Consider the following 14315-nt stretch of genomic DNA (forward strand, 5'->3'; position numbering starts at 1 on the left):
TGTAAATATACTGGACCTTTCAACAAAAGTGAGATTTTTTGCAGCTAGAAATGATATGTTGGCTATGTTGTCTGAGAAGCTTCTATGCACTCCTTTCAACCACATGATTTGCACTGCTATAGGGTAGACAAAATGAAGCTGGCACTTGGGAGGTTAACCACTGGCAATGTCATCTGTGTTATGTAGACAACAGCAATAACATAAAGCACAGAAAATGAGTGAAAAAATAGTGCAGTTAATCTTCTCTGGCGATGTAGACTAAAGGGAAGAATGTTGGCCAAGAAATTAGATAAGTACCCTATTTTTTTTTAAAAAAAGATCAATTTTCATAGAAACATAGAAAACCTACAGCAGAATACAGGCCCTTCAGCCTACAAAGTTGTGCCGAACATGTCCTTACCTGAGAAATTACCTAAGGTTACCCACAGCCCTCTATTTTTCTGAGCTCCATATACCTGTCCAGGAGTCCCTTAAAAGACTATCGTATCTGCCTCCATCACCGTCGCCAGCAGCCCATTCCACGCACCCACCACTGCGTGTAAAATTAACTTACCCCGGCATCTCCTCTGTATCTACTTCCAAGCACCTTAAAACTGTGCACTCTCGTGTTAGCCATTTCAGCCCTGGGAAAGCCTCTGACTATCCACACGATCCATGCCTCTCTTCTTATACACCTCTATCAGGTCACCTCTCATCATCCGTCACTCCAAGGAGACCCCCGGTCCTCCACACTACCAAGAGTCTTACCATTACCACTATATTCTGTCATCATATTTGACCTCCCAAAATGAACCAACTCACACTTATCTGGGTTGAACTCCATCTGCCACTTCTCAGCCCAGTTTGATAGCATCCTATCAATGTCCCGCTGTAACCTCTGACAGCCCTCCACACTATCCACAATACCTCCAACCTTTGTGTCATCAGCAGATTTACTAACCCATCCCTCCACTTCTTCATCCAGGTCATTTTTAAAAATCATGAAGAGTAGAAGCCCCAGAACAGATCCCTGAGGTACACCACTGGTGACTGACCTCCATGGATCCCATGCCTTGCTGAAATCCATATACACTACATCTACTGCTCTACCATCAACGTGTTTAGTCATGTCCTCAAAAAAATTATATCAGACTCATAAGGCATGACCTGCCTTTCACAAAGCCATTTAACTTCTAATTGTAAGTTTGGAAAAACATCAATCAAGACTACATGTTTTGGTATGGCGTGATACTGGGTATAGAAACCAAACATCAGTAAATTGACCATCAAATGAAAACATAGCAGAACATCTTGAAATGAATGCAGAACAGTAACAGGAACTTCTTGAGTGACTGTGACTGAGACAACACGACACATTCAAGTTCCATCAAAGACTCTTCCTAACCACTCATGTAACCTTGGCTTAAACATAACATAATTAAAAGCAAACAACCCACTAGGCCTAGGCCTAAGCTGAACACAGGTTCACCATATTAAAATCACACCTGGGATAATGCAGCTCAAATACAAGAGATCCTGCAGATGCTGGAAACCCAGAGCAACACAAAACACTAGAAGAACTTAGCAGGTCAGCCAGCCTCTAGGGTGAGGAATAAACCATCAACATTTTGGGCCAATTCCTGACGAACAGCCTCGGCCCAAAACATCGACTGTTTATTCCTTTCCATTGATGCTGCCTGACAGGCTGAGTTTTGCCAGCATTTTGTGTGTCACTTTGGGATAATGCAGCTTTTCCTTCCCTCCCCAGAATAGTCCATATATGTGCCTGTGAGGCAGTGCTTCATTATTGGGATGAAAGCATTGCCCAAATAAGGAGACTGGATTAATACTGGTTGATCAGGTTAGAGGAATTATTGAAATGGAGGCATATAACTCCAAGAGAGAAGGACCAAAGGCAAGAGGTTGATTGCCCAGCTAGAAAGCATGGTCTTAGGATCCTGAGTCTGCCATTTAGGCCCGAGAACAGCAGCACTGTAAATTGTAAACTGTTCATTTGACATTCTGTCCTTACAAGATTTCAACAGATACAGAAAAGGTGGAACAACTATTCTCTTCTATTTCTTATATTACATTCTTGTTAAGTAAACATGAATACATAGAACCAAACAGCCACACGTAGAATACACTGAGCAGAGGGCAAATGAGTGTGTGCCATCAGAAAACACATCTCTCCATGAATATTCTGTGGGCTCGCAGCAAAATCCAATGTTTTCCTAAATCGCAGTCCAACTCACCACAAAACAGAGGACATTCTTGTGCAACTTAAACTCATAATTGTCTTCCCCATCCCATCCTTTTGTGTACTTTCATAGAATCAAACCATTTAAAATTATTTTCTGGTTGTGGGGGGGCCAACCTTCCCTTGCAAAGCAATGATGTCCTAATTCAGTTTTCAGCATTCACAGCTAGGGGAAAGCAATTACAGACACAGCTCCATAAACACCAACTCACTATTCCCCTATTGCACTATTTACTTATGTAGAGAAACAACATGGTAACAGGCCCATTCAGCCCAGCAAGTCCACACCAATATGACCAATTAACCTACTAACTTGCAAGTCCTTGGAATGTTTGAGAAAACCAGAGTACCTGGTGGAAGCCCATGTGATCACAGGGAGAACGTATAAATACCCTAGACAGAGTGGCAAGAATTGAAGCCAAGTTTCAGGCTCTACAACAATGCTACTATTATGCTACCGTGCCTCTGAGTTTAACTTATAGTAATGTCTTGTATTGTTGCAACACAAATTTCCAGAGATAAACCCAATTCGGATTCTAAACCATTTCATATTTCTAGCATCCTCACTTCATTATTTAATGTATTTAATTCATGCTACCCTTCTTCATTACCCCCCCCCCCCCAAGTGACCCTGTTTTAAAGATTATATATTCACCCCCTAGGTCATCCACTCACTTGCCTTCAACCTTTCTTCCTGCTCTCTTCATTAATCCCCATTTATTAACACTTATCCCATTTCTGATAAGACACTGACCCGCATATAAACATTTCTCTTCTCCACTGAGGCTGCTTAACTTGTAAGTGTTCAAAGTTTAGTTATTGACTAAGTACATAATGCAACCCTGAGATTCAAGTTCTTGAACTCAGTACTTCCAAGTAATAGAATCAAAGTCCACAACCAACAGGACGAACAAACAACAAATGTGCACAACAAACGAAATAATAAAGAAATAAGCATCGAGAGCATAGCATAATAAGTTCCTGAATGCAATGAGAGAAATGGCCCAGATGGTAAGGTCCTTAATGAGAAATGCAGCTCTTTTTTTTTTTACGACAGCTCTCCTTGTAGGTTTTTTTCTGTGATGGACTGGGCAGTATCCACTACATTTGTAGGTGTTTTTATTCATGAGCCTTGTGCTGCTGTACCAGGCCTTGATGCAACCAGTCACGATACTCTCCACTGCACATCCGTAGAGGTTTTAGATGACGTGCTGGAACTCAGAAGATAAAAGTACTGTCATGCCTTTGTAATGGCACTTGCATGGTGGTCGCAGGACCCTCACTATTTTTTTATTTTTGAGATACTTATTTTTATATATTTACTGTAAGATATAGTTATTTAAATTAAGAATTACAATGCAGCACTGCTACAAAACAATGAATTTGAGATCATATACTATTGATATCAAACCTGATTCTGAGCTGGAGAAAAACACTCTGAAAAGAAAATGATGATTGCCCACCATTTTAAAGGCAAAATAATACCCAATTCATAATGGTGGAAGAGCTTCCTGTTGTGAAGGTTGACCATCACAAAATGATTCATGTGCAAACAGCCCCACCCAGACTAGGTCAGATATAACGATCAGAACAAGTTACATCCTCCACATTCACCAGAAGGAAAACAACCAGCAGTTTGCAGTTCAAAAGCATCATCTCACCCAAAAAGTAATGTGGCAGCAAGGCACGGATGCTGGTCTCAGAACAAACTCCTTAGCGTGCCCAGAGCCTATGCCTGTAACACCAATGTGGTTTGTAGAGCAAGATGCTGTCCTCAACCAAGTGACACAAATCAGCAGGTGCCATAACTCCAGTGAACCTAGAAAAAGGTGTGCAATATTGTGTTATTACTCCAGAGTGATTATGACTCTTCGAGGAAAGAACAAAGATTTGAGCTTAGTCGCTGCTGAGATCAGCATGAAATCAAAAATTGTTCAATTATCAATGCTCAAAGCTAGATCCTATTTGAGTGACACAGGCTAGGCAATGCATAGATTCTGCTCTGCTGTTTGCTTGAAATTCAGACTGTTAACTAGAATGTATTTAGGTATACAGACAATGAGCTATCTTCTCCATAGTGAATGGCAGAGTGCATAGCATTCTAACCTATAACCAGCTCAGATGAAAGTGTACAGCAACCAACACTGGTACAAAACCAAGAAAATCATATGCAATTTCACAAACCATTTGTTAGACCCTACCAGGAATATCCTGTACAGTTCTAGTCACACATTATTAGAACAATATGATTTCACAGGTGAAAATTCAAAGGAGAGTTTATTTGCTGTTCTTCTTCGTGCCTTTGTGGTGCATCAGGCAGCATTTTGCCGATTTTAGCTGGACGCTCAACCCAGCACAGATGGAAAGCATGCCAGAAGCTGGCTGGATTCGAACTTGGGACCATTTGGCTGGAAGTCCAGTGCTGATGCCACTACACCACTGGCCAGCTGCAAAGGAGATTTACCGAGATTTTCAACAAGAGATTCAGCAGATGCTGGAAATTGAGTGTTTTGCCATGATTCTGCCTGGATTAGAGAACTTTAATTCTAGGAAGAGATTATACAGAGTGGCTACCTTACCCTGGAATGAAGGTGGCTGAGGTGTAACCACGCAAAGAAATAAAAATGAGGGACAGAGATAAGTTAAGATCTTTTACACTTGGTACAGATATTTAAAAAAAGAGGCTATCTGTGTAAGGTGATTTGAGTGCACACAGACTGGTTAATATTTGGAACTTGTTGCTTCTGGAGTTGGTGTAATCAGATATAATAATTGTTTAAAGCAGCATTTAGACAACACTTAGAGAAACACAGAGACATAGACCTAATGAGAACAAATGGGATTAGTGTAGTTAGGAAGAAGTCAGCATGAACCAGATGCAGTGAAAGCCCATTTATGTGCTTTACTACTCCAATCAATTGTAATTCACTTCAATTGAAACTTGGGTAGACAGATAAGGGAGCCCACCCAAAGTTAATTAAGTGCCTGGAACTAAATCACAAGCTAGGAAAATCCCAGTTTCACAGCATGACTCTGAGTTTGAGGTGTCTGACTGCATTAATCTCCACATTCTTAGTGGCTGGATGGTCGGGAGCCCACCAACCAGCAGGGAAGGTTCAATGGTCATTAAAAATACAAGAAAGGAATGGTAACATTGATAGAACATAGGTCCTTGTGCAGTCTATAAATTTATGCTTGACTGAGCACTACACTCAAGGATTGCTACTCGTGTTTCAACATTTAAATCATAAAATATGAAATCAACAACGTAGCCCTCCACAAAATTTAGAAGGCTGTTGGTGATTTGACTGAAAATATGAAAAAGGGCCAATGAGAGATGGAAAGAAACTACCTCTGCCAGATAGTACACTAGAACAGGAGATACCTAGTTGCAAGAAAGTTTGTGAACCCTTTGCAATTACCTGGTTTTCTGCATTAAGTACTCATAAAATGTGGTCTGATCTTACCTACATCACAATAATGAACACACACAATCTGCCTAAACTAATAACATATAAACAATTGTACTTTTCATGTCTTTATTGAAGATTGTTTAAACATTCACAATCCAGGCTGAAAAAAAAATATGTTAACCCTTGTATTTAATAACTGGTAAAACCTCCTCTGGCAGCAATAATGACCACCAAACACTTCCTGTAACTGCTGATCAGACTTCCACAAAGGCAAGGAGGGATTTTCAACCATTTCTCCATACAAAACAGTTTCAGTTCATCAATACTTCTGGGATGCCTTTCATGAACCACCCTCTTCAGGTCATGCCACAACACCTCAATTGGATTAGGGTCTGGACTATAATTTGGCTATCCCAAAAAATGAATTTTCTTTGTTTTTTTTAACATTTTTTTAAAATAAGTTTCTACAATGCAACAAAAAGTAAAAAGGTTTAAACAGTGCAGAACAAACTTATCAAATGTACAGTTCATAACAGTTAAGAATTTTCTTTGCTTTTAAACCGTTCTGTTGTTGATTTACTCTAGTCTTTCGTTGCATCAAACTTCTATTAAGCTCTATGTAACGGACTGCTACTCATTCTCCTGTAAAATGTCTTGATACAACTTTGAATTCCTTGTTTCCTCAACGATTGCAAGCTGCCGAGGCCCTGAGGCAGCAAAGCAGCCCTGAACCATGATGCTCTTTCTACCATGCTTCACTGTTGGGATGTAGCTTTGAAGTTGGTGTACAGTGCCCATTTTCCTCCAAACATTAGTGTGTGAACTTATGTCTATTCTGTCTACAGAAACATTATGGAATATCCACGTGGTCTTTTGCAAACTTGAAAGATGCAGTTTTTTTTAATTTGGAGAGCAGTGGTTTCCTGCATGGTGTCGTCCTTCCATGAACACCATTCTTGTTCAGTGCTTTTCTTACAGTGGACACATCAATAGAGAATTCAGCAAGTTCTAGAGATTTCTGCAGGTCTCTTGCTGTTACTCTTGGGCTCTTTTTCACCTCCTTCAGCATTGCAGATTAGAGTAGCAACAGTACTGAATTTCCTCAATTTGTAGACAATTATCATGGACCAATAAACGCTCAGGTCTTTCGAAATGCTTTTGTAGCCTTTTCCAACTTCATGCATCTCTACAATTCTTCTTCTGAGGTTCTCTGAAAGTTGTTTTGGTGCACAAACCAGATCTCTCGAGAACAGCAGGCTCTGTCAGTAACCTGACTTGGTGTGTCTTTTTTTAATATAGGGCAGGGCACCTCCACAACCCACACCTCCAACCTCATCTCATTGATTGGAACACCTGACTTCAAATAACTTGTGTAGAAGGCATTATCGCACAGCTTCACACACTTTTTTTTAAATCTAGACTGCGATTGTTTAAATTGTGTGCTCAGTATTGACAAGAAGTATAATTGTTTGTGGGTTATTAGTTTAGGCAGACTGTGTTTGTCTATTATTGTCACTTAAATGAAGACCAGACCACATTTTATAAGTAATTAATGCAGAAAACCAGGCAACTGCAAAGGGGGTCATATACTTTTTCTTGCAACTGTAGATTGACAAGCAGAACCAGGTCTTTCACCACCAAGGCTAGGAGATTCTTCCAATTGCAGACGGTGATAGAAATGTAGAACTCTTCCATAAATAACTCCGAATCATGTCAATGATCCATTTCAAACCCAAGAATAAGGGATATGAGGAAAATCACAGGACACATCAGCTGCCACCTCATTGAAAGGCACAGTAAGTTAATGGGACAAAACAAAGTATTTATATCCATAAAACTAGCCTATCAAGTCTATATAATTCAGAAAGCAAATCTATTGATCCTCATACAATGAACTGTGAGGGAGGGGAGGGGAGGAAACTACATTCAACATGCTAAAACTTAAGTTTTGGCATCTTTTCCATGTTGGTAGATTGCAGAGGATCTGTTACCAAACATAAATGAACAACAAATACTGCTTAAAGATGCATAGTTTGAGTACTGGAAATTGGCCACAGTTCTTCTCAAACAGCCCAAGGTCACAATGGCCAATAGAACATCGAGACAACATGGCATACTTGAAGTCTGTTCACTGAAAGGCCTTGAAGTAAGTGCGATGTTTATAAAATATTCAGTTAGCCACGTACAATCTGAATGAACAGGATAATGCCAAACCTAACACACACAGGAATAAGTCAGGTCAGATATCAGGAGTTGCCACTATGATTTAAAATAGGGACTGCACTTCACTGAAGCATCCTTAAAGTACACCTTGGAAATTGGACTTATTTTTGTAAAGGCAGTAAGTTAGGACGGTGGGGATGGAGATATGTTTCTACCAAAAGAGGTGTAAGGTGGCCCTTCCCACCACAAACCTGAAGATCACCCTTGAGCAAGGTGCATCACCTGCTTAGCCTCCGATCAGGGTCAAGTGAAGCCATGGGAGAAGATAATGGATGGTTGTATGAGCAGCTGGTGCACATCACAAGTCCTGGTTACGTGACCGCTAACAACAAGCTGACAATCTCAGAGTAATGACCTGCTTGCAAAGGCTCTGCCAGAAGTTGGCAATAGCAAACCATTTCTGTAGAAAAATTTGCCATGAGACCATGATCACCTATTTCATACAACACAGCACCTAATTATGATAGATAAGTTGGGACAGATATCCAAATATTCAGGCGTGGTTGCTGCATCCGAGTTTGTTATCACTTCATATCACGTAAAAGCTTTAAAACCAATCAATTAATAACAATAAAATCTAAAGCATAAAAACTCCAAATACTTGCCAGGATGTACAAATAGAAATGGTTAAAGGAAAATGAATCAACAGAACAAACAATGGGGTAGAGAAATATGGAAGCTAGCATACTCAAACATTATGCACAACTTTTACAAAGTATTAGAATGTACCACCCTTAAAAGACATACCAGCTAGTGCGTAATAAACTTCTGTCAAGACTGAAACCAGACTTCCAGCTTAAATGTCTGTGTGCTAACCCAGTTCATAAAATTGCAGGCTAATTGTTAAACTGGATCATGCTTTTCCCAATAGAGGAACCCAATGTCATAAGAGGTAGCTAAAAAGCATTCATCTTGGCTTGACAAATTTATTCTTCATTAAAGACCTCATGCCTTAACAAAGATGGCACTGGAACATACCAATAATATCCACAGCTGAGAAGGTATGTTCAGTCAGTAGATATTAGTTAGCCTGGCTGTTATTTCAAGACAACCTCTCCAAATATTAATTTCAGCCAGCAGTAGATCTGTATTGCAATTCAAAGGTAGAAATAAGTAATGAATTATAAGCTACAATTAAAATAGCCTGTCCTAATACCAATGGGAATATACAAATATAGTTGTCTAAAAGCTTGTAAGACAGCATCGTGATAACTCCCTACTTCCCAACTCTTAGACTCAATTCACAGATGTGTATTGAACAAAACTAAGCTAGACCACACGAGCTCACCAGTAAGAAAACAGGTTGTCCAAACATATTTCTGACATTTGTTCAGACCCTCTCAAACCAAAGACCCTGTTGAAAACTAACCAACCACAAGAAGTCAACTAACTGAGCTATAAACCCACCCCCCCCCCCACACCTCCATGGTCCAATATGCCCCCACATTCCTAGCCTGCACTGCATTCCCTAACTTACATCCCACCAGTCCCGTCTTCGGCCATCCCACTTCAGACAAGTCCCTGGGCCCTACACCTGTGCGGCCTGTTTGCTCGGGCTTTCATCGAGCTTTCCTTCGGCACGCTGGTCCGATTAGGCTTACCTCGATGACCTCGTTGACCTCCCGAATACACTCCACCATATGCTGGACAATCTGCTCGGCGCTCAGCACCTCGTAGCGGTAATCCTCTTCCTCCTGCTCGGCGCCCAGGCCTCCCAACCCGCCCAGGCCTCCAAGGCCGCCGACTCCGCCGCCAACCCCATCGCCGTCCTGCCCGGGCTCCAGGCCGGGTTCCTGCATCTCCACCTCGCCGATCTCGAAGTTGTCCTCGGGCTCGCTTTCCTCGCTGTACTCGTCCTCGTCATACATATAGCCCTCATCCGAGTCCATGGCTGCGCGGGTGCAGGGCGTGTGGAGGAAGGAGGGAGGGGGTGGGTGGGTGGGTGGGTGGGTGTCCCTGCCTCAGGCTCGGCTCCGCTCCGCACTCTCCCCGGCAGCGCTACCGCAACAAAGGGACTGGGCCGCGCTCTCTCTCCCAGCGACACCCGCGCCTGTGCGCGTCCGCCTTTGTCGTCACTTCCGCCCCACCGACGTGCCACTTCTGCCACACAATAGTGCCCCCTCTGTGATGTCACCACCTGTTCGCCGATGCCCTCTCGCGCACGCGAGCCTTCTCTCCTGACTGGTAAACTTCGACCACAGTTCCACCTTGTTTAAAATTTAAGCTTTTAATAGGAAAAGTAATTCTACTCTACATGAAACTAGTGCAGAACCACTTGGTGAGATCCGTTTATTTGAGACTGAATGGAACTTGTTATCCAATGTCACCTGCATCCAAACAAACCCAAACTGCAGGGTATATACCAATTTCTCCCCCATTTTGAAAGTTGATTTTCAAGTTTGTGTTTATTGTCATTCAACTGTACGCATGTATTGTTAGGCATCCGTTAGTCTCGAGAGACCATGGATTTGTGCCTTGGAAAGTTTTCAGGGCACAGCCTGGGCAGGGTTGTATGGGAGTTGCCCATGCTGCAAGTCTCCCCTCTCCACGATGTTGTCCAGGGGGAGGGCAAGGGGTGATACAGCTTGACACTGGTGTCGCAGTGCAATGTGTGGTGGAGTTGCTTGCTCAAGGACACAACACGCTGCCTTAACTAGCGACCTTTTAATCACTAGACCAACGCCTTAACCACTTGGCCAACATAGACAATAGGTGCAGAAGTAGACCATTCGGCCCCTCGAGTCTGCACCGCCATTCTGAGATCATGGCTGATCATTCACTATCAATACCCAGTCCCTGCCTTGTACATGTACTATACATGGTCAAATATGTCAGCTCCTCCTGACCAAGGTGCACAACACAGTACATGTAACTCACACACAACACATACAGTATTATCACAAATAAATTAACAAAATAATAAGGTGCATTTACAACACAAATTAAAAAGTAAACAGGATAACACTACTGTTGCTTCATATATGATGAACCTGGGTGGAGGCGGGAATTTCAGTAGTATTACAGCCTGGGCCCGTCCTATACAGTTCATACCCTAATGCTTCACCATCTCCTGCCTGATGTTAGGGGGTCAGAAATCGTTGGAAGGATGAGACTGAAGATGTTACAGTCATCCTCCTTGCTGGAGTAAAAGCAACAGATCAGAGTACGAGGGGTTTGGCATCTATTAAATAGTATGTGTTACAATCTATGGGGCATGAATGAAGAATGAGGGTGACTTTAATTGTTCAGGTGGTTTGCATCGGGTAGTTCTATTGCTCAAAATATGAGCATGCTTTCTATAGCTGTGCTTGTGTAATGTGGGCTGTGCTAATGCATAATGCATCCCCAATTACCTTTGAGAAGTGGTGAGCTTCCCCCTTGAACCTCTTGTGAAGGATCTCCAACAATGCTTTTAGATAGGGAACCTAAGGGTTTGTCTGCAGTAGAATTGGTGAGGAGAGTGAATAACTTGAAAGGGAAGCTACACTTTGTGGTATAAGAACGTAAGATATAGGTGAAGTCCTGGTGAAAGGTCTTGGACCAAAAGGTCAACTGTTTATTCTCCTCCAGTGATGCTGCCTGACTTGCTGAGTTCCTCCATTTTGTGTATGTTGATCAGGATTTTCAGCATCTGCAGAATCTCTTGTGTTTGTAAGATATAGAAGCTGCAATAGGCCTTGCACCCATTCTTTTACATCAGTGTCACTTTCTTGAATGAGCCCCATATCTTCAATATCCAAAAGTGTATGGATCTCTGCCTTGAATATATTCAGTTATTGACAGTGCACAATATTCTTTGAGTACAGAATTCCAAGGATTTACTACCCTTTGGGTGAAGAATTTCCACCTTGTGTTGAGACTTTGATCTTTTTTTAAATTTTTTTATTAGTTTTTCAAAACATTTTACAAATTAAAAACACCAAATCCCAATGAGGAACATTAAAGTAGTGCAAAATTAAGCATACAATAACAATATGCTACAAAGGAAGAGAATTTAACAAAAAAAAGCACCTAAATTAAAGACGTAAGCTCAGTGTCCTCCCCAAGCCCCACAACACAAGAAAAAACAACAGCAACTCCAGACCAACCACAACACAATATCGAGAGTATAAGTCAGGACAGCCAAACTCCCAGACTGTGAATACACTCAGCAACAGAGGATAATAATCCCTTCTACCAGAAAAAAAAAGGAGCTGAAAGCAAGGGACCGAAAAGAAAAAAAAAACCCTAGTCAAGAGGAATATGAAAGTACTCGATAAAAGGTCCCCAGACCTTATGGAACTTTAGATTCGAATTGAGAACTGAATAATGAATTTTTTCGAGGTCCAAACAGGCCATGATGTCATTAAGCCATTGAGCATGAGTGGGCGGGGCAACATCTCTCCATCTGAGGAGGATCAAGCGTCTAGCCAGGAGAGAGGCAAAGGATAATATTCGGCATTTGGTCGGACTCAGACATAAGTCTGCCCCAAAAACCGAACAGAGCAATTAAGGGGTTTGATTCTAGGTGCTGATTCAGATTACACGATAACGTAGTGAAGACATCTTTCCAGAATTTCTCCAAGCTAGGACAGAACCAGTACATATGGATGAGAGAGGCCATGCCCCTCTTGCATTTATCACAGAGCGGACTAACGCTAGGGTCGAATCGAGCTAGTTTAGATTTAGACATATGGGCTCTATGAACAATCTTAAACTGTAAAGGGCAGTGGCGAGCACAAAGAGAGGTTGAGTTAACCGATTTGAGAACTGAATCCCAGCTCTCCTCAGATAAGGAGATATTTAAATCCTGCTCCCAGGCCATTTTGATTTTATCCATGGGGGCCCGTCGTAAGGCTGCTAGTTTATCTTGGATGATTGATATTAAGCCTTTACCTAGTGGATTCATGGAAAGAAATAGGTCCATAGCATTTTTCGCAGGCATTTCAGGAAAGTTAGGAATTAAAGGAGCAATAAAGTGTCGGATTTGGAGATATCTGAAAAAATGAGCATTGGGCAGATTGAACTTAACAGAGAGCTGCTGAAAAGAAGCGAAGCGATTATCAATGAAAAGATCTTCAAAATGTCTAATGCCCTTCCTATACCAAACCTGGAATGCTGAATCGTATGTAGTAGGTAAAAAAAGGTGATTATGAGCAACAGGGCTGGAAACGGAAAACCCCTGGAAACCATACCATTTCCTGATCTGAGCCCATATACGCAAAGTGTGTCTAACAAGAGGATTAGCTATTGATCTGGGCAGACTACTAGGGAGTGCAGAGCCAAGAAGTGCAGAGATAGATAATTCTTTAGTGGAGCTCAACTCCATTGCCACCCAATTAGGGCACTCGGGTTGGCCGTGGAAGAAAGACCAAAAGGTAGCACAACGTATATTAGCTGCCCAATAATATAAACGAAAGTTAGGTAAAGCCATGCCACCCTCTTTTTTAGATTTTTGGAGATGGATTTTATTAATTCTAGAGCGCTTATTCTGCCACAGATATGACAAAATAATAGAGTCTAAGGAATCAAAAAAAGATTTAGGAATAAAAATTGGGATAGATTGAAATAGGTATAAAAATTTGGGGAGAACATACATTTTAACAACATTAATACGACCTACCAAAGACATAGATAGAGGTGACCATTGTACCAGACTCTGTTTTATAGCATATGAAAGATTGGCAAAATTTTCACGAAAGATCTTTAAACTTCCTTGTGACTGTAATTCCAAGATAAGTAAATTGATTATGGACTACTTTAAAAGGGAGATCACGAAATGTTAGTTCTTGTGCTTCTTTATTAATTGGGAGAAGTTCACTCTTATGTAAATTAAGTTTATAGCCAGAGATCTGGCTAAACTGGTCAAGAAGTGAAAACATTAGAGGTAAGGATGTAGACGGATTTGAGAGAAAGAGTAATAAGTCATCAGCATAGAGAGAAACTTTATGCTCAACACCCCCTCTCCAAATCCCAGTCAATTCAGGGCAGTTTCGAAATGCTATCACCAGAGGTTCAGCCTTTGATCTTTTCAATGTAGCTCAGCTCACCCACCTTGTCAAGCCCCACAGGTGTTCAGTAACTGGCATCACCCCCTTGTATAGCAATAACTTCAAACATTTCTGGGAACAGTTGATTTCTCCTGCCCATCAGTTTGGAGGGATTTTAGGTAATTCTTCCTTACAAAACTGCTTCAACTCTGGCATGTTGGTGAGCTTCCTTGCATGCCCTGCTTGCTTCAGGTCCTTCCACAACATTTCTATAGGATTAAGGTCAGGACTTTGACTCGGCCATTCCAAAACACAAACTTTCTCCTTCTTAAACCATTCTGTTGTTTCTGCAAAAGGACTTGGACAGGTTGGAAGACTAGGCAAAGAAGTGGCACATGGAATACAACTTAAGAACATGTGGGGTTGTGCATTTTGTGAGGAAGAATAAAGTTAAGCTATTTTCTCTTCCCT

The 14315-nt window shown here is 41.5% G+C and overlaps 1 protein-coding gene across 2 annotated transcripts in view; it reads right to left on the reverse strand.

The window, feature by feature from the left end:
* LOC132378749 (E3 ubiquitin-protein ligase ARIH1) overlaps window positions 1-9917 on the reverse strand; it is a 102828-nt gene extending 92911 nt beyond the window's left edge. Inside the window, exon 1 of one of the 2 annotated variants that reach the window (XM_059945882.1) lies at window positions 9477-9917. In XM_059945882.1, the coding sequence (XP_059801865.1) occupies window positions 9477-9764 (288 nt within the window). In that variant the 5' untranslated portion in view covers window positions 9765-9917. The remainder of the gene's footprint in view (window positions 1-9476) is intronic. The other variant, XM_059945883.1, reaches the window with a different exon arrangement.
* Between the last annotated feature and the right edge of the window lie 4398 nt (window positions 9918-14315).

The sequence above is a fragment of the Hypanus sabinus genome, chromosome 21, assembly GCF_030144855.1.
Source record: "Hypanus sabinus isolate sHypSab1 chromosome 21, sHypSab1.hap1, whole genome shotgun sequence".
NCBI lineage: Eukaryota > Metazoa > Chordata > Chondrichthyes > Myliobatiformes > Dasyatidae > Hypanus > Hypanus sabinus.